This window comes from Photinus pyralis, unplaced genomic scaffold (genome assembly GCF_008802855.1).
Source record: "Photinus pyralis isolate 1611_PpyrPB1 unplaced genomic scaffold, Ppyr1.3 Ppyr1.4_LG1, whole genome shotgun sequence".
NCBI lineage: Eukaryota > Metazoa > Arthropoda > Insecta > Coleoptera > Lampyridae > Photinus > Photinus pyralis.
This window is the reverse complement of record NW_022170249.1, coordinates 27,211,087-27,232,360: the sequence shown is the minus strand read 5'-3', so window position 1 is coordinate 27,232,360 and position 21,274 is coordinate 27,211,087. Positions and strand designations below refer to the sequence as shown.

At 36.3% G+C, this 21,274-nt stretch overlaps 3 protein-coding genes and 1 long non-coding RNA gene across 6 annotated transcripts in view; 1 reads left to right on the top strand and 3 right to left on the bottom strand.

Moving 5' to 3' along the window:
- The window catches only part of LOC116159356, a 56,172-nt gene that overhangs the window by 14,417 nt on the left and 20,481 nt on the right, over positions 1 to 21,274 (bottom strand). The window lies entirely within an intron of this gene.
- Positions 4,726 to 6,331, bottom strand: LOC116159361. The gene is made up of 2 exons (XM_031472326.1): positions 6,165 to 6,331; positions 4,726 to 6,043 (listed from the first exon to the last, which is right to left on the bottom strand). Exons 1-2 carry the CDS (start codon positions 6,238 to 6,240, stop codon positions 5,199 to 5,201), a joined length of 921 nt encoding a protein of 306 aa, XP_031328186.1. The 5' UTR covers positions 6,241 to 6,331; the 3' UTR covers positions 4,726 to 5,198.
- On the top strand, positions 7,360 to 10,683 carry LOC116159358. 3 transcript variants are annotated; one of them, XR_004142965.1, is made up of 7 exons: positions 7,368 to 7,460; positions 7,537 to 7,850; positions 7,909 to 8,020; positions 8,246 to 8,471; positions 8,522 to 9,878; positions 9,928 to 10,371; positions 10,426 to 10,683. XR_004142965.1 is itself a non-coding variant. In XM_031472321.1 (7 exons), exons 5-7 carry the CDS (start codon positions 9,368 to 9,370, stop codon positions 10,674 to 10,676), a joined length of 1,206 nt encoding a protein of 401 aa, XP_031328181.1. In that variant the 5' UTR covers positions 7,379 to 7,460; positions 7,537 to 7,850; positions 7,909 to 8,020; positions 8,246 to 8,471; positions 8,522 to 9,367; the 3' UTR covers positions 10,677 to 10,683. The 3 variants fall into 3 exon arrangements, 1 of the variants encoding a protein (XP_031328181.1); XM_031472321.1 differs by having other exon boundaries at positions 7,379 to 7,460; XR_004142966.1 differs by having other exon boundaries at positions 7,360 to 7,850.
- Positions 20,168 to 21,036, bottom strand: LOC116159362. Its single transcript, XR_004142967.1, has 3 exons — positions 20,586 to 21,036; positions 20,314 to 20,527; positions 20,168 to 20,258 (listed from the first exon to the last, which is right to left on the bottom strand). It is a non-coding gene; the product is annotated as an uncharacterized LOC116159362 (long non-coding RNA).

The following is a 21,274-nucleotide window of genomic DNA, read 5'->3' as shown; positions in this document are numbered from 1 at the left end:
ATTATGCGGGTCACTCTGTAATTGGGCGCAAGCCTGTTGAGGGCCCAGAACCAGAGAGGGATAATAAATAAATATTGAACATCCGGGAACCTATTTTCTAGTGAAAAAAATTTTAATACTTTTCATTCTGATATAACCTATGGTTCTATTTGTTTCTGTAATTAAAATTCAGATGTTCAAAGTGGTGATATTCTTTTTGAATGAAATGTAATTAAAAAATTACAATATTAAATACCTGGGTATTTTTGTTGATTATTTACCTATTCCCGATCTATCATTAACCATCCACGAAAACTTGATCTTGATAGTATGTGCGGTTTTAAAGATATGATAAGAGGGTGGCTATTTTAACCCCTTCGACGGCAGTGCACCTGGGTATTTTTGATGATTATTTATTCTCGAACTATCATTAACCATCCACGAAAATTTGATCGTGACAGTATGTGCTGTTTTTGGGATATGATAAGAGGGTGGCTTGTTCAACCCTTATTGATTCGTAATTCTGCTTGATGAGAGGGTTTTCTATTTAATTGTAAATAAAATTGTTCCAGTATTTAGAGAAAATGAATAAGAGCAACAAAATTCTGTGGCAAGGTCTAATTTCGGTCGGGTATGTTCGGAAATTTTGGCCGCTCTTTTCACGCCGGTGTTGATCTGCACTAGCCAAACTTACTACTGTCCATATCTTGATGTGCTTCATGCTCATTAAGAATTTTGACTTCCCCAGGAAACAAGATGCCGTGATAATCACGTCAAAAACCAGTGATGTCTACCACCATGACGTGATGTGACAAGAATGGTACGTGGTACAAATGCCTAATGAATGACGTCATACAAATACGAAAATGGGACGTGATAAACACGTCATTATTATGACTATTTTATTGGATATGCTTAATTTAATATATCAATATAGCTATTTGTGTATTAAGAGCGCAAAATGATATATTGTCGATTGAAAGAGACAGTTGACGCGCGACGAAGGAGCGCGGCAATCTCTTGAAATCGACAATCAATTTGCGCTCGAATTACACACAAGGTTTTTTCTACAATCGAGCAGTTCACATATTTCCAAAAATTTAAATTTTTCACTCAAATCATTTTAATCTTATGCCCAAATGAAAGATGTCATTTACTCGTTGTCATTGGATACTCTGAGCAATGCATATTTGATTTATAGTTAATAATTGGGAGAGCGAGCGTTTTTTCTATTTTGTCGCTTATTATAAGCGACAAAGTGACATTCCTCGAAAAAGATGACGTTTGCGTTGTCAAATACGAGCGCAAATGCCTACTTTGGATATCGATTGTAGAAAAAATTTATAGTATAGGTGTGTTTAATAAAGCCGCCCAGTGCACAATCACTGAATATGGGAATTACGATATTCTTTTTTACCGCCTTTTATCTTCGGTACCTGACGTTACAATTGCGGGTTATGTTCGTTTTTTGTCAGCTATCATGCGCAACGTGAACCAGGCTACGTTTCCATGCATACGAAAGCCGCATCCGTAAATAGTTTAGACCAATAGGGGAAGGCTATGTCAACTACGGATCCGTAGCTTCGATCAGCTGTTTGAAGTTGCCCAAGTTTCAACTTTTACGGATCCCGTCGTACTCCGCGCATGTGTAGTGACTTTGTTGAGTGTTGACATCCGTTTCGTTTGTTTTTATTTTGAATTTTGTTGGTTAAAGTGCTCGGTAGTAGACAATTTGTTTAGTGACTATGTGTGCTGATCGCAATCAAATTCATTATAAATGTGGATATTGTGGGTGGCTGATAGATGCATTCTGTGATGATTACATCAATCACAAGTGCTTTTTGAACCAAATTACGTCCAATAACATTGAAGAGGCACAATTTATAATAAAAGACAATGTTATGACTGTTCACAGTAAGTACACAGACAACGTATTGCACACAATCATTTCATTTTCATTTTAGATGTAAATAGTACGGGTATGCAGTCCCAAAATGCTACGATACCTGCTGAGGCCATAAGGGAGGAGGTCTTTGAAGAACTTTTAATTAGTGAAGTATGCATACGTCGTCCCCTATGGGATTTTAAATGCCCAGTTTCCGAACGTGGTCCATACAAGATCAAATGTCTATGGGAAGAAGATTGTGTGGCACTTAAAAGTAGGTTTAAGAATGTATAGAAGAAAAAATGTACAATATTAATTTAAAGGAAAATATTCAGTCGATCTTCTAAAGAAAAGGTGGCGTCAATTACGAGACGAGTTTGTCCGTAGCAAACGTAAGCAAAAACAATATGTGGCTAGTGGGTCAGCTGCTGATGATCGACCACCCAAGACAACATTCAAGTATTATGACTTGATGCGTTTTTTAGATGATACAATGTTAGAGGAGACTAGGTATGTAGTAACATTGCTAGCTTTATCTAGCATTAAAGTACTTATAGGACACAATCAAATGTAGAGAGTGTTCATCGGAAGCATCAACACAAATGGCTTCTCATCGTCCATCACCAACACTATCACAGTCTGAAACTGAACCACTTCACACTCCATCTGCAAAGAGAGCTAGTATGTTGATAAGTATATTGGTACATCTTCATGGCCTACAATGATATTTGCAGGGACCAAGGAACGTCAACATAAAGGGCAATTAGATGAGCCGCTGAATCAAGCTTTGTTGAATTCCTTAAATGAAAAGACTCAACCTTTAGATGGGGTTGATGGTTTTTTGTTGATGGTTGGGGAACGCTTACGCCGTCTCCCTTACGTAAATCGCACACGGATAGAGCTGGAAATTCTGCAACTCCTTCATACAGAAGAAACAAATATAAATAAATGATTATTGTTCATACTATTTTATTGCATAAAATCAAACATGAATTGTATTAAGCACAGTAGAAAATTAAAATTCATTTCGTTCAGCTTTCTCCAATTGCCATGGTACGGCACCTTCGCCCTCAAAATAATTTGCAAATACTTCCCTATGTTTCCAGCATTTCGACTGTGCATATTGCTACCGGTTCGTTACATGTCGATTAGGCCTGTTGATGTACTTTCTAAACCATCCTGTACAGAGTATCTACGTTCTGCAGAGGACAACGTCATTTCTTTTTTAATAATAAAATTATGTAAGCATACTACTGCTTGCACAATTTTTACCGTTGTTTGTATACTTGTATTAATGGGTCTGGCCAATAGTCTCCAACGCCCTCTCAAAAGTCCAAATGCGCACTCCACAGTTCTCCTTGCAACACTCGGACGATAATTAAAGATTTTTTTCCTTAAATTTAAGCTACTTTTGCGTGGGAAAGGCCTCATCATTGTAGTCGTCAAGGCAAATGCTTCATCGCCCACAAACACATATGGGGTAATGTTACTACTATTTGATGGCAGAGGTTCCGCACATGGAATATTTAGAGAACTGTTGTCAAGGGCTCTTCCAATTTCACTACTTCGAAAAACTCCACCGTCACTTTGTCTTCCGGGAGAACCTATGTCCACAAGTATAAAACATAGGTCTGCATCGGCCACTCCAAGTAAATTAATACTATGGCTACCCTTATAATTGAAGCGTTAAGTGGATAAAGGTGTCATGTAACATTGAGATAAAGTTGAGAAAATTAAAGTTAAAGTTTTTAACTTGGTACTTTTTTATGATTGCAAGACAAAATCCGGCTTACCTCAATACGTGTCGCATTCAGGAATATATCTTTTAGGCTTCAATCAAATATGAATTTTTTTTATTTATTTCTATTTTAAAGGGTAATTTTGTACATGACACCTTTATCCAATATTAGTCACACTTATTTAGACATGGAGAAAAGTAATACATATATTGTGTAAACGAAAAATTTTATTCTGCCAATTTTTAAAGAAAACAATAAAAGTTAAGATTAAATATATAGATTAGTTTGTCTTTCTGGCCTTTTTCTTAGATTTTTCCGTGGTATGGGATTTCTCGTGTTTGTCAAAAATTTTTTCATAGTACCAGCGATACTCTTCCTTAACAAACTTTACTTGCTCTTTTAAGTTCCCTATCTTTTCGTTTGAAAGGCTTCCTCTATTTCCTTGAACCCTTGTTAAATTTACATGTTGTGGTTCAACAAGTTTGTGGGCCGCTTTCAAAATGTTAACCTTTTGAAAAGGTTCTTCTTCATCCAGAGTCTCTTTATAAAAATATGATCCATATTCATTCACTCTTATCCATTTAACTTGATCTCTAAATTTAACTTGTTGTTCTAAAGTGTTCTTCTTTTTGTTAGTTAAATGCAGACGTTGCACCAGTATTTCAAGATCCAAAAAGTATGGTTTCATATCAATACAGATAGAGGTTTTAGCACTTGCCTTTAGTATAATTTCGCGGTATTGATCTGGAACATAGATGTTCTCCACTAGTCTCATTTTTCGTTCAATGCGCCCAAAATCTCTATCAGAGTCCAAATACGAATGCCCCACCTCTGGAAACTTGTGGTCTATAACTTGGAATATGCCTTTCATCACTAAGTACTGGTACAAAGTAATGATGTTAAAATTTTTATTTTGTCCGGCACATGAGTCCGACCAAATGATAAGGTGGGTGAATTGCTCGCCATGTGCATCTTTGAACAGTTCAGCGAATCTCATCAAGCAGCTACCTATTTCTATGCTTCCTCTATTAGCTTGATCTTCCGTCCACGTAAAAAAGTACGATTGATGTCCTGCAGATGTTATGGTGTGAATCCCAAAATTATACAACCACATCTGGCGTAGGTAGAAAGCTTTAGATGTCGATAATTTCGGGAGCGGCATCGTTTGCTGCAAGTCCATCGTCATATAGCAAATATTAGGTTTTGTACTTGCTAACTGGCGATCTACACGTTGTTTGTCAAAAGCTAATTTGTACTTTTGTTTATGTTCGTTAGTACCCTCACCAGAATCGCACGTGGAGCATGTATCGCTTTTGGGATGGCCAAACCCTAAATTAAATTTAGTTGAAAAAATCTTACTGTAGGAACTTCGTGTGCACTTAAAATAATCTGGTAACTTATTTTCAACACAATGTTCGAGATAGAGTTTGTGCATAATGGTTATATTTAGAACTGGCGCCAAATACATTCTGTGGGGATTGTGATTTCTCGAATAATGCGATTCTTCGGCAGGAAACTTTTTAATATGGTTAATGATGCACTCAACAACATCATCTTTAAGTTTATGAGGCCTATTTGAATGATGACCCCTTTTATCAGGGGGTGGGAGCACACTCACCATTCTTTAGTTTCCTTTGAATATTTTCAATTTTCTTTCTGCTAAATTGAAAAAGACCACATAATGCGTCTCGACAAACAGGAATCACTTTTTGGTCGTATGTTATTGAATATTTAAAAGTAAATTTCTTCGGATTCGTAGTATTTGCTCTGTGTCGTTGAACATTTTCAATGACAATACTTTTAAATAAAAGGGCGTTTTTTGCATTAATATCCAAGCTATAATACTTCTTCAAAATAGCATATCGAGCTTCTAAAGTAAATTTATCATTGCAATTTAGTCTGCACTTTTCTTTGCACAATGTACCCTGTTCTATTTGTTTCTGTGGCATTATCTTTCCATTTTGCGATAAATAACTTTCGCCTTTTGCTCTAGCGATGGCCGCTTTATTTTTTTTCCATTTTTCTGGTATTCTTGTTCTCTTTCTAGAAATCTTTTCCCTGGACTCAAATATTTTTCTCTTCGCCTTTTGTATTTTCTCTGAAGGTGCTGCGTTTACAACAGGGCTCTTTTGCTGTGAGTTTTCAGCTGTGACATGAAGTACTGCTACTTCCTCTGACCTTGATACACTAACGTCAGAATCACTTTCACCACTACAATCTGTTTCACTAAGTTCGTCTTCGTTTGGAATATATTCATCACTGGATCCATTTTCAGAAAAGGCATTATAGGGTGGGTCATCATCACGCATGGCTTCTGTATCAACACCAAATGAAGGGGGGCTGGTGTCTCTGACTTTTCCACTGATTTTATCATCTATACTAACAATCGAATTGATAGTATCTACAATCTCAGTATCCAATACTTCTTCTTGGCGTTCTCCTTAACAAATGAAAAATATGATGAAAACAAACAAATATTGCTAATTTAACTAATAATAATAGCAACTTGGTGTACTTTCAAGCAAATTGTATAACCAAACTCAGTATATAGCATTACTTACCTTCATTAGAAAAACTTTGACTTTTCTCCGCCCTTTCCTTTAAAAGTTGTAACATCAACTTTCCTCGGGATCCCATTTTGTACAAATATTGGAACAAATACCGCACATTCAACACAAACTGCTTTCTGTAGCAATCAACATTCACTAACCTTAACCTTAAAATTTGAGTCAAGTAGGTGTCATGTTTCCTGTTAAGAAAGAATCACAATAAACCATTGAGTGAATAAAGGTGTCATGTTACTTTAACACCTTTATCCACTCACTGGTTTAAAAAAATGTGTGCACATAACACTTTTATCCACATTTATTTCAATAAATAAAGGGCACAGAACTTTTGTAGTTCGGTCAAAATTTAAGTTGCAATATATTAGAGCGTTTCATTAAAAAAAATGAGTTTTTGTGAAAATGTGACATAACACCTTTATCCACTTAACGCTTCAATTATAGTAAGTTGAACCACTCTGTTTTGGTGCCTGAAACATTAGGAATTAGTAACAAAAATTTAGTGTATTTGTTTTCATACTTCTATAATGACATGTTTGCCATCGATTGCACCAATACAATGCGGAAAATGGCATACAGTATTAAACTTTTCGGCGATTGTTTTCCACGCATTGGTATCAGGAACTTGTAAATACAGTGGCTTCAAGCACTTCCATATTGCAGAGCAAGTCTCCTCAATAATATCCGAGACAGTAGTAAGTCCCACTCGAAATGAATAAGAAAGGGACACCATTCTATCCCCACTAGCCAGATATCTAAGTGTAATTTGTAACCTGATGTGCGGTGGAATGGGAAGTCTTACTAAATGTTGCTTTTGAATTACAAGATTTAATAGTTCATAAAACTGAGCCACGGACATCCTTAAGTAATTAAAATATTTGTCAGGATGTAATTCTTCTAACTCTCTTAGCAAATTGTTACTAGCGCCCTGTGACAAACGTTGCACCTCAGAAAAAATTGACCTAGTCCAAAATCTATGCACTCTTTTACAGGTGTTTGCGTTATTATATTGTCGAAATAATACATACAATTTATACAGATTCCGTATTTTATTCACATTTGGATTTCTCATGCGAATTAATTTACACATTACAACAAGCAATGCTCTTTCTTTTTGTACAAAATCCATTCTGTAAACGCCGTGACTCGGGGCACGTTAACGTGCCGGAATTTTTTGACGAACGAGGCACGTTTGACGTTTGCAATCAGCTGATTTCTCTACTTGAGATTTGTCAAGTGAGGTTATAGAAATAAAATCTTGGTGTTTCCTCTGATTCAACTATAGTGGTGTGGGTTAGTACCTATTATAGTTAATACTGTTAATAGTGCATGGGTAGTTACAATACAATACAAATATTTTTGAAAACAGAGTTGAAAACCGAAACTATTCCCAACATAAGTAAATTATTCTTATATCGACGAACCACTTGCCATGTCTGCAGAGGAAGACACATTATACAAAGGGCGTCGATTTGATACTTATGAGGAGTTAGAAATGTGTGTGAAGAGTTATGAAACTATCAATAAACAAAAGTTTTATAAAATAAGGAGCCGAACAATCACCAGTGCATCTAATTCTCTTAAGAGAAAACTTAAACAATCTCTCGTCTATTATGAGATTGAATATGCATGCATTCATGGAAAAAGACTTGCAAAAAGAGGTAATGGAATAAAAAAAACTAGGTGAGTTATCCTTTTTCATATTTTATAACAATTTTCATGTAAATATTTTTTCTTACAGCACTTTGCGCCAAGGATGTGAAGCAAACTTTAAGCTTCGTGTTTCATCTGAGGGACATTCTTTACAAATATGTAGCATTAACACGATGCATACAAAACATGAACTGTCACAGGTATGTACTTACTTATCCTATTTTATTAGTCTCATGTAGCCTTCAAAATATGGCTACTTACTACTTAGTTGGTCACTTTAACTACCTTTTAGGCTCATAAATAAAAGCACTAATTTGAATTCCACAATCATTCATTTTACAAAACTATATTAGAGCCCTTCAAATTATATTATTAAGAACACATTTCTTGAAGATATGCTTAAATTTTTTATTTTTGTTATTCAGAAGGTGTATGATCATCTACCTCAGACTCGCGCATTGAATGAAGACGAGCTCAAATCTGTGCAAACTTTTTTATCTTTGGATGCAAATAAAAAGAAAATTCAGAGTAAAGTGCTGGCAGACACTGGGAAGAAAACGACATTAAAGGACTTGCAAAATATCAATTATAGAAGAAAGATAGAGAAGAATGATCTAGATGAAGTTGTTTCTTTGTTGACAAAATCTTATGGTATTTATTTTTTATGCAAAAATATTTATAAATTTAATATATGATTATAGGATGTATGGTTGATATTTTCTGTGATGAGGATGAAAAATTCAAAGCAATGCAGTTTACAACACAAGATATGAGAAATGCTTTAAATGCTTGGCCAGAATTTATAAGTATCGATGGAACATATAAATTGATTGATATAGGTTGCACTGTATTTTTATGTCTGGTAGTAGATTCTAATGGACAGTCAGAAATTGCTAATGTCTCACTTATTTCTACCGAAGATAAAAAGACCTACCACTGGATATTTGAACAATTTAAAAAACATTTTGATTTTACAAAGGTGAAATCTTTCATGGGCGATAAAGATTTAGTAGAACGTCAAGTTGTTAAAGATCTTTTCCCAAACACTCCATTTTATCTTTGTATCTTCCATACACTAAAGACGTTTAGAAGAGAAGTGACTTGTGACAAAATGAATATTTCCAGAGAAGAGCGTGATTTATCGTTAAATTATGTACAAAAACTTGTATATAGTAAAAATGAATCAGAATATGATTTATTATATTCTCAATTCAAAGAGTGTGTTCCACAATCTGTGATAGCATATTTTGAAAAAAATTGGCACAGGATAAGAAATGAATGGATTATTTTCAATATGAAGCAATGTAATTTTAATAACACTACAAACAACAGAATGGAATCTATAAATCAAAAAATTAAGCAAGTGGTGCATAAGAATTCGACACTGATGCAGTTCGTCAAGAACTTCTTTATTTTTATAAATTCTAATCAACAAGAAAGGGATTTTAAAGCAGCCACTCATATTTTAAAGAAACCACTGTTCGCAATTTCTAAGTAGGTATTCAAAAGACATTCTTTGTTACTCAAATGTTGTTACCCGTTACAGCATGAAATTTATACAAGAGCAAATCAATTTCATTGATAATGTAAAGGTTGGAATTGAAGGACCGACAGGAACATTCACAATAGCTTCATCGAAAGGCAACTTATCAGTTACTCATGAATATTGTCCTTGTTCAGATTTTTTATCTATGATGTTACCTTGCCGATATATTTTTGCAGTAAGGGTGAAGCAAAACATGCCATTGTATTCAGAATCGTTAGTTCATGAACGCTGGAAAACTTCCTTCTATTTAACAAAACAAAGGATTGCCAATCAAGAATCAATACAAGTTGGTGACCATCATGTATATCGTTCTGAACCTAAAATGAAAACATTGACAATAACGGAGAAGAGAAAGTCTGCCACTCTTGTTGCGAATTCCCTAGTAAACACGCTTAGTATGGCTAGTGGCAGCGAATTCAATCATAAGTTAAACTTTCTAAAGAGGATTGATGATGCTTGGAAATCGGGGAAGGAAATAAACATAGATATTCCTAATTCAGATTCACAAATAGGTAAGCCATTAGCTAGTAAACAGAACAAATTATAAAGCTACTATTTCAGGAAAAACGCTTATTGATGAAGAAGAAAATGAAAAACTGGTTATGTCAGTGGATACTGAAGTAAATTCACAGGGAGATGAGAGTGCTCGGGAGAGTCATTTACCAAACATAACTATTGAACCGCAAACCACATATGAAGAGCGGAAAGTTACTTTGGAGAATGAAAAAGAAAATTTGTCAGAAAATATAAATATTGAACTGCCTTTAAAAATAAAGAAGCGTGGTAGACCACGGGGTCATGACACAACTGTGATAGGTCTGAAGAAAAAAAGGAATAAGATTGTTCCATTAAAGTTTGCTTTGAAAATAAGTGAATCACAGGACTGTTATATTCTTAGGCATGTTATAAATGATGATATTGAAGTTACAGAGGAAACATTACTGAATCCGTCATTTGAAGTGGTGGTAGAAGATTTAAAGAATGAAATTCCAGATTGTGTGTTAGGTAATGGATGTACATCTATACAATACAAATTATTTTGACACCATATGTTTGCAGATGATTCTGTCAATTTGGCTCGGCTGAAGAGGTACTTTGTCACTGATGCTTGGGAGTACTTTTCTTTTATGTTAAATGATAAGAAAAGCAAGGAAGATTGGACATGCAGATCATGTGCAATGCAACTAGGAAATCGTCCATCAATAGTTTGTGAATCCTGTCTATTTTGGTTTCACTTGGAATGCTCTGCACTAACTAAACTGCCAAGAATCAAAACCTGGTTTTGTATATATTGTTACAATAAATTATGATCGTTTTTTTTAATGGTATTTTATGAAATGTTTATAACAAATGAAGTCAAGGTGATATCCAAGCAAGATATTAATTTCTACAGTTTAATTTCAAGGCAGATCTAATTAATAACTATTGCCAATGACATTTTAACAAAAAAATAATACAAGAAAACCTCTGGCTGTACTGTAAGGCTGAGGTAGATTTCGAAGTTTAAATACGTACATAGTTATGTAGCTAATTGTTGATTATCAAAATGCGAGCGTTTCTTGGAGCAAATAACTAATAAAAGTTACTAAAATTCAGATATTTGTACTAGTAGTGTAGTTGTAGTAGTTCTGTTCATTAACGGAAAATGTTCTAAAGTGAAGTATTGAAATTTAATACTAAAACATATCTACACTTTCCAAGTACTAGAATCCAGTGCTAAAAGTTATAATGTGCCAATAAATGTATTCATAACTTTATTATTTATACAACCTAGTAGTGTGGATAAATGTTTTATAGCAATCCGTTCATGGCCCTATAATCTAAACATTTACCTTATATTGTTTTAGCAGATCTGATGTAAAAAATTTGAATACAATATTGTAGAAGACAATGAATCCTATCATTTGATATCCGTACTATCCCTAAGAACTGATTGTTAAAAAACGTAAAATCAGTATAAATAGAAATAGTAACTATTTTCGGAAGTACCTAAGTACACATTTCCTTATTTCCTTTTCGGATTCATCATTTTCATTGATACAGGAGCATCAGGCAATCGATCATAATGCACATGTGCATTTATTTAACTATGAAAAGAAATATTAAGAACAAAGCAAAATTCTGATTGTTAGTGACTAATTAGTAATTACTAAATAATGATAATTAGTTGTTAACCCACCATATGAAATGAGAACTTATTCAGATAACGAAAGGGAGCTTGATGGTTAGGTTAGGTTTTATTTTAAAATGATCAGCTGTTCAATGTTTTTATTTGTATGAACGCGCGCATTTAACGTGCCCCGTTTGTCGAAAAATTCCGGCAACGTGCCCCGAGCATATATATAAGAGATATATATATATGGCCCCGAGTCACGGCGTTGTGTAAAATTTGATGTGAAGAACGAAATGTTTTGATTTACCTTTTTTAGGTTATGTTAATTGACAGAATCTGTCAGAATGTAGAGTTTTCGCATACGAAATACGTGTACATGAAAATGGTCTATTGATATTGTACAGAGAATTGCACGGATGCGTATTAGGTTTTCGTATGCATGGAAACGTAGCCTTAGCGTCCTCCGTTACATACATAATAAAAAAGATGGAGTTTTTAGGTGTGGAGTTTTCTGCGTCTTGTGGGGGCGGTTTAGCTATAATTAACAGAAACTGGTTAACGCCAAGAAAAAAAATGCCTTCTGGCCACCCTACAAAACTCAATCTGTGTACGAAAAAGCATTAAAAACGGGAGAGACACCAAATGAAGCAAACTGGAAAATTTATCCTGTTTCTAGGTGCTTCTTCGAAACGGTGTGTATTTTTGTCCATTATTATAATTCTAGTTATTCATAATGCATTTTTTTTAGATGATTACTCGAAAGCAAGGTCAAAACTAAAGAGAGCCGAATTACAGTCTGATGTTCAATCAGATGCCGATGAGGATTCGTGTTTAAGTAAGAGGGCTATTCATCCTCCAAAACGGTTGTGCTATGAAAGCAGTGATGAAGAAGGGTCACTCAATACACTTCCTGCACCACCTCCAATAAATATCTCGTTAGAGCTTTCTAAAAATTTATTAAATGAAGAGTCGGCAGGTATTTATATTAGAATGTTAGTATATTAGTCACATTATTTATTTTGTAAAAAGCACTTCAGAAGTCGGGTGCAGATCTTAAGCCACCTTCTACATGTAGTAAACCTTTAAACTGGAAAGGTCTGCCTCGACAAAATTCGAGGGACTATCGTCAGAGCAGACCAAAAAGTCAACAGTATCGCCCTTTACAGAAGTCCCAGTACCACAAGACCCCTCACCATCAGAACCAACGAGGGGCAAAAAGTACACAAAGACCCAAGAGCTCCAGCTGGAGCTGGAAATCCTCCGCCACCAGGCGAAACTAAATGTAAGTAAATTTGGAGGAAGATTAAAACATTTTAGGCCAAGATGGGAATTATTCACAAAAGACCCATCACTTTTAAACGTTTTAAAAGGTTACAGGATTCCTTTTATTACAAAAATTTATCAACAACGTTTGCCTAAGGAAAAGTTATGGGGAGTAATGGGAATTTCTGTCATACTACAAAATTTTTTGGCTAGTGGGGTAATTTCTAAATGTAATTCTGTTAAAGGACAGTATGTCTCGTCAATTTTCTTGGTACCTAAACCAGATGTCTTATTTTAAATTTAAAAAACCTCTGTACAGCCCCATATATTTTTACGAAATTAATGAAGCCTGCTGTGGCGTTTTTGAGAGGCCAGGGATTGGTCTCTGTAGTGCACTTAGACGATTTTTTACTTCTTGGAAATTCATATGAAAACTGCCTTAAAAATATAAAAGTTACAGAAGAAACTCTTTTAAGTTTGGGTTTCCTTATTAATTATAAGAAAAGCAAATTAAAGCCTTCAACAGTCAATTTTTGGGTTCGCGTCTAGGCAAAATTTCGAAGCTGATAGAGCGGCTCGCGTGTTTGATGGAGAAACGGAGTACGAATTATGCAATGATTCATTTTTAGAAATCTCCAGAAAATTCGGAACTCCTGATATCGACTTATTTGCATCTAGGCTCAATGCTAAGTGTGATAAATATTGCTCATGGTTTAGGGACCCAAGCTCTTGGAAAGTTGATGCGCTTACGATCCCGTGGAACGCCTTAAAATTTTACGCTTTTCCTCCTTTTTCTATTATCTTAAGAGTTTTACAAAAAATTAAGAATGATAATGCCGAGGGAATTGTGGTAGTCCCCTTTTGGCCTACTCAAGTTTGGTTTCCGCTCTATATGTCACTGTGTAAATATTCCATTATGTTACATCCTACATCTAAATTACTTCTTTCGCCTGATAGGACCCCTCATCCATTATGGAAAAAGCTTACCCTGGTGGCGGGGTTTTTATCCGGGAGGCCCTAAGACGACAAGGCAAGCCTCAAGCAGCAATGGATACAGCCTTTTGACTGCGATAATTTGAATTTAAATCCGCCTTTGACTTGGTCTCCGTATCAGTGCATAACTGACCTCCTGACAGACCCTGTTTTCTCTGACCTTAATGATACCCCAGAGATTATCCTTACCGGTACAATAGATCCCATTGCTTTAAACGAGACCGGCTCAATCACAAATATTCCAATTGCTCTGAATATACCCTCATTGCCACCAGATGCACCAGTAGTGTGTCTAAATGTGAAGAGATCAGAGTGTGTACAGATAATGATTGAATTCTATAAGGATAAGTCAGCATCAGAAAAGCAGTTGTCGGTAAAGTTTATCGAAGAAGAAGGAATCGATGGGGGCGGTTTAACGAAGGAAGTTTTCAACATATTCTTTGAAAAAATTGACCGGTTGTATTTTCGCGGTGAAAACTGCATCGTTCCTTTCGTACCCCTTAATAGAAAAAAGAGAAGGGAAACTATGTGTATATAGGCAGAGCATTACAACATATGCTTTTAAGTACTGGATCATTACCATCCAAAATTTCAAGAACTACTCTTTTCATGTTAGCAGATCCTGAACTTGAAGTTACCAGTGACATCTTACTGCAAGATCTTTATTTGTATCTTAATCCATATGAAAGCATGATTTTACGAAAGGCCATTGAGAATTATACTCAAATGAGCATAAAGGAACGAGACACACTTGCAAACTTATTTACGGCCAAAGAATATTTCGATGTTCCTCGGGGAGAAGAAATTAAAGAACAAATATTAGCAATTGCACAGGACGTTTGCTAGTTGATTAAGTAATTTTGTCTTGTAAACAAGTAGGCAGTTTTGTTCTAAAAACACAAACTTATATTCTTTATTTTATTGGTATACACAAAATATTTTGAATTTTAATCATGAAAAGAAAGTAGGTAAGTAATAATACAGATATACGTTAACGTATCTGTTGCGGGTACTAAACTTTAAGGAAATGGATTTTCGACAAATAAAGTTTATAACATACTTAAAAATGTCATTCCTTAATTGTATGTAGAGATCTGTAGCCTCATATGCTGTGCTAGGTCTCTCATAATGATTTTCTTCACTTAAAATCTGACAAAGTTATGAACCACGGCCGAGAAAATGAAAAATGTATAGTTTAATGGTGGACATTTAAAATCTATAATTTTTAAAATAGTACTTTGTGTACCAAGGCGGGAAAGTGGTCGTTTTCCGGGGCGAAGGAAGATATGACCAGGCGAGGCGAAGCCGAGGCTGGCCACTTCCTTGCCACTTTCGTGCCGTGGTGCACACAATATTTTTTATCCTATACACTTAGATTTAAAATTACTCCCTCAACAACGCCCAACCGCAAGCGCTTGAATTTGAATTTGCTTTAACGCGTCAACGTGCAAGCGTTTGTTTTGTTTATTTCCACGTTTCCTGCTGACTACACGAAAAAAATTTTATTTTTCATTTGTCTATTATACAGGGTGATTCCTATAGTACCTGCCACCGTTTGGGAGCGTATAGGGGGTGCCTAGGGGAAGTCTTTTCATATAGGACACTTGGGGTCGGAAATCTAAAATAAGGGCGCCAGAACCAAATTTATCTTCTGGAATTTCACGCCTGTATGTAGGCACCCCAACCGACCGACGTTTCGCGCGGAGCGATGCAGAGCGAGTTAGCGCGAGGAAGCGACATGGGAGGGAAGGAGGGAAAACGACAGTCAAAAGCAATAACGTTTAAAAGTGTTCAACGTGGCCACCGTTGTTCTCAATGCACTTCCTACATCTAGCCAACCACTCCCCTCGAACTCGCGTGAAGACTCCTACGTCCTGGCGAACAGCCTCTCCGGCCATGACGACGCGCGCAATTAAGTCCTCTTCGGATTCGACGGGAGTCTCGTAGACGTGCGCTTCCATCACACCCCACAAGTAAAAATCTAATGGGGTGATGTCGGGCGAGCGGGCAGGTCACTCCACCGCACCTCCACGGCCGATCCATCTGTCCGGATAGGTTTGGTCCAAGTGTTCCCTCACCTGCCGCCCGTAGTGAGCAGGGCACCCATCGTGCTGGAACCAGTGGTCCCAGTATAAGTTCACTGGGTTGCCTACCTACAGGCGCGAAATTCCAGAAGGTAAATTTGGCTCTGGCACCCTTATTTTAGATTTCCGACCCCAAGTATCCTATATCAAAATACTCCCCTACGCACCACCTACACGCTCCCAAACGGTGGCAGGTACTATAGGAATCACCCTGTATGTCAATTATATCTGTCATATGTGATATATGAAGCAGTCTATTACGCCCAAGGCCATAATGGGAGGGCATAATGGATTGTCCTCTCATTATGCCCCTCGTTATGCCCTCAAACGGCCCGTCAAATTGATTGACGGAGTTACATTATGTCATAAAAAAGATGCAACTTGATTCGTATGAAGCACTTTAATGTTGGGCAAACAATAATCATGACATTTGTATATTGGAAATGCATTCCTTGGAACGATGAAAAATAAAATGTTGTATGCACCTCAGGCATTACTCAATATTTAACCCTCGGGCGACTTACAATCTCTTGGGCCAGAGGCCCTCGGGCTCTGTCGCCCTCGGCATAAATATCGCCTTAATGCCCTTGATGCATAAATAACTATTACGAAACGGTGCAATCTAAGTGGGTCCACGAGTATATTTTTTTACTCGTAGATTTACCCCTTTCCCTTATAATACAGTTCAATGCAAATTCAAATTCTAGCGCGCTTTCGGTTGCAGTGCGGTGGCCACCGAAGGGAGTCACGGTGCAACAGAGCAGAGGTGCAAGTGTAGAATACCGATCATGTGCGAACTGAGTTGACATTCCCGGCATTTCACTGGCGCGTGATTAGGTATTTCCTTAAAAAGTAACGGGATTTAAGGGGTTGTATTTAATATCAGGCGCATTTGAAATTATTACTGGTCTTGTGTATTAACAAATGTGTTTTAAAATTGAATGTGTTTTAAGGGACAAAATCACACCGGTTACATTTTAAATCCTTGGCAGGATCCATGTCTTGACAAATGTTAGATGCTTTGAAGACTGGATTTATGCTTGGTGAGGAAAGCGCAATGGGTACACTTTAAATCCTTGATGATCTTGTATGTTAAAAAAATGTGTATTATAAATAGATTTATTCATTCCTTACAGTCACACTGGACCCATTTTAAATTCGGGGTAGACGTAGACTGGTATGTTAAAATGTGACTTATTGCGGATAAGCGGTGTTCTACTTACAGTGTAAAGTACATCTCGGTGTTAAATGTGTTGGCACAGATGCTCGTTATTGAAAGTAAATGGGAGAGTTTGAAACGTTTGAATTGGTCAGGTGATATTGGAAATGTATTTTAATTCACGAAACATGGATAGGTAGGTAGGTACGCGGTAATTAAATGAATTCAGTAAAATAAAGTGAACATAGGGTAAATTTAATTATTAAATCAGTGTTAACGATTTTTTGTTTATTTAATTAAAAAGAAATACCTTCTAGCTTACATAGACGTAATTTTTTAAAAACTGCATTCAATGCGTATTATTTTTCAGATATTTACTTTTTTTTATACCAAAATTTCTAATCACTACAGTGTAGCGAAAAACGTCACATTTCACTTCCGGGCCCTGTAAAATAATTATTTATAGGTGATGCCTTAAATGTAATTTAATTGTGACATTTTAACTCTTACTTTGCTTTTATTTCAGATGGATAGTTACTATGGCTTACTGAATCTGATGAAACTACTGCTAGTACTGAAAGCAATTTACCTTAGAACCCACAATGTGCATCGGTGCCTCGATTGCTGCATAATAAATTGACCTTCGATCATGATACCATATTGTTACCACAGCTTACTTACTATCCAGCTCCGCAACTCTCGAGCGGCGCCTTTGATCTGGCGGTCTACAACCAAGCGAGATGGAATGGTGCCCTCTTTCTCGCGCTTGGGGTAAAAGTCGGAGCCGGATTAAACGAATTTTCATCGCGCGGTCGTTTCACAGTACCGTAGTAGGTGATTTTTGAGCTGTATTGTAATGTGAACGTTTAGAATTTGCTGTACAATATTACGTAATATTGCAATGAAACTAGGGTTAGGAGTTTAATACATTTTATTGCCTAATTGAATTGAATTCGGGACAATGGCCAACGTGGCAACACTGGGCTTGATTGCACGCCAAACAGGCAATGCAGTCTTTTACCCCAAGAGGCGGGGCATAAGCGCTGCGCGCGTAGATCGGCGCAAACCGCTCCCGCCAAGAGAGTTGTGCAGCTGGATAGTAAGTAAGCTGTGTTGTTACTATTACTTCATGAAAATAGAGCTAAATGACGTGATAGAACCATAAAGAAAGAGTCATTCTGGAGGGCAATTTAACGAAATGAGTTATAATGCTAATGCGACTGAGTTACACAAACAATTTCGAAATCTGAAACAAATATGTTAAATTGAAGGATAATAACGGAAAAACTGGAAGGGGTCGCACAAATTGGATATATTAGTCGCTTTCCATTTAAGTGCGTGAAGCTCTGGTGCAGTTCGTTCGGAGTAGCTCTAGTTGTAGTTGCCACCGTATTCAAATGGAACAGGGAAATAATTTGGTTTGTTTTCCTTTTTGAGGTTATGTGTATTTTGATTTTTTATATAAGATGAATTTGCAATCTGTGGATGAGTACAACTTAGAGTTAATAGACCCACAAACAAATAAACATTATAATGTTATTGTAAATCATGATGATTACGTAAGGGCACAAAATGGTAAGCTTTGCAGATTACATGACCTCTTGTTCTATTTTGCATTACAGATGAGAAGTTTCTTGGCAGCCTTTTATTTCATGCCAAAACAAATGCAAACTGTGAGTATGTAACTACACAAAGAACCGAAGAAAATCAATTCGATGAGGGAAATGTTTCAAAAGGAGGAAATGTGTGGTCATATCAAGCTACAGTAGATCTCATTCATGCAATGAATGTACATAAGGATGATCTCAATCATCCATTAAAGCGTAAACATGTGTATGAGCATATTTGTAACGATATGTTAAGTTCCGGCCATAATATTACAGAAGTAATGGCAAGAAACAAATGGAAAAGTCTGTGCCGTAGTTACTCAAAAGCTAAAGATAATCGCAATCGTACCGGACAGGCTCCAGCTCGCTTTTTATTTTTCGACTTGATGGATGATGTTTTAGGAGATAAACCCACAAACAATTGCCAACATTCAATTAATTCTAATAACGCTCCCCTTACGGACCTTACAAATAGTGAATCTACTGAACAGCCTATTGTAGCTGAAACTGATGAACACGTTGCCAGTGAAAGCGAGAAGAAAACAAAAGCATCGGCTAAAACATCTCTCGTAGAATATATTAAATTAAAAAGGGAAGAATGTAAGGCGAAGAAGCAACGACATGAAGAAAGATTAAAAATGCAACAAGAGATAATTGACTTCCACGAGAATGAACCGCCATTATTTGTGATCGGTTTTATTAATTTGTACATGTTTTTTTGGTTACATATTTTGTACCTTGTAAGAAATAAAAGTTTTATTTTATTGCATATCACATTGGGTTATTTGTATACATTTCACAAAAGATTTGTTGTTGCCGAGAAGTATTGGTCGGTTCTGCGATAGAATGATATGGAACTTCCTCAGGATCAGTATTATCCGCGAGATTCAACTCGATGTAGTCATCTTCGTCTATGCATATGTTATGTAAGATAGCTGCAGCCATAATTAACTTGGAACAGTTTTACATTGATGTTTTCCATTTTTTTAGGCGTCGAAATCTACATTTCAGAAGACCGAAACTATTTTCAACTATAACTCTGGTTGCTGAAATTTTCTTATTGAATTCTTTTTGTCGAACTGAAAGTTTCCCGTTATCCTTAAATGGTGTAACAAGCCAGTCTAAATTTGGATATGCAGAATCTCCCAATATTATATAGTTCTTCATAACATTAGCATTGTTCAGTATTGTTCTATAAATTCCAGACTTTCGGAGAAGTCTAGCATCGTGCATTGAGCCAGGCTCGCCACAAAATACATCTATAAATTTTTTTTTATTATTAACAACACCTTGCATTAATAAACTGTGGTATCCTTTACGATTAATGTAAGAGTCTTGATTTAGTCTAGGTTTATTTATTTCAATATGCGTTCCATCTATGCATCCTATAACTTTCTTTATACCTCCTATTTTTTCAAAGTTTGCGCTAATAGTTTCCATTTCTTCTAGGCTCGGCCATCGTATAACATCTGATTTTATTGACAATAGGAAATTAACTGTTCTAATGAGGCACCTATGAGCTGAACTGTATGTCACATCAAAACGACTAGAAACTTGTCTAAATGATTCTTGGTTGCTCAAATACCAGACACTAAGGAGAAAAGCTTTCTCCGCAGTAATTTTTTCCCTGCCAGCTGTATGTTGTGGTATAACGCTTGTTTCTTCGAACATATCTATGAAAGGAGACAATCACACAAATGTTCTAATTTTATATACCTTACTACTTACTAATAATTTTATACGCAGTACTCCTCGACATGCGAAAATCTGCTTTAAACTCAACTTCTGTATATTCACGTACTATATTCTCCACATAGTTCTTAACACGCAGGCAAATCTTTCGCTTCTTGCAGTTATCCTGTTCAACAAATGAAAAATCGGAACTGCTACTACTGCTTGTATCAAAATCCATCAGCTTTTGAGCTGCATTATCAAATAACGTCTGTGTTCAAATTTATTTTAATATGTTAAGTATATACCAGCATATAAGAGAAACCTACCTTTAAAACAAATTCTTTTTGGAAGTTGTTCATTTTGGACAAGTAGGTATATAACCTCAAAAGTGTTTCGCGCCCCTAGAAAATAGGTGGTGCATGAGGGGACAAGGGAAATCCAATTTCGGGCGCGTCCGAGCTCGAAGCAATTTTTAAAAGGAACACGAGGCTTCGTGCGCGGTACAGCTTAGAGCTCCTCTTTCAGGCAAAAGGAAAGCAGTAATTATGACAAGTTTGATGAAATATTTGAAAACGATATGTCAATAAATGCAATCTCCGCATTAAACATTATTTCATGTGCCACCCCCATACATAAGGGAGATATGGGAGGATGCTCAACAGGTACATCCTCCAATACACAAAAAAGAAACTTTTCAACGGCTTCGGTCCGTAGCGACATGGATACCACACCTGTTGAAGATAACGCTCAAATATGCTCTACACCTACAGGAAGTAGCAATCCCAGATGCAAAAAAAGGAGGCGTAATAATTCACCTTGGATTGACGAAATCGTAGCCTTACAGAAATCTTATGCTAATGACACATTAAAGAGTTAAAACAGAGTTTGCAGAAAAGCAATGACATTCAAGAAGAAAGGAATAAGTTGTTAGAAAGATTGTAACGAAGCACCCGGAATTTCTCCATTTAGTTTGCCGTTTACAAAGACCACGACCGCGATATTTTTGTAACCACCG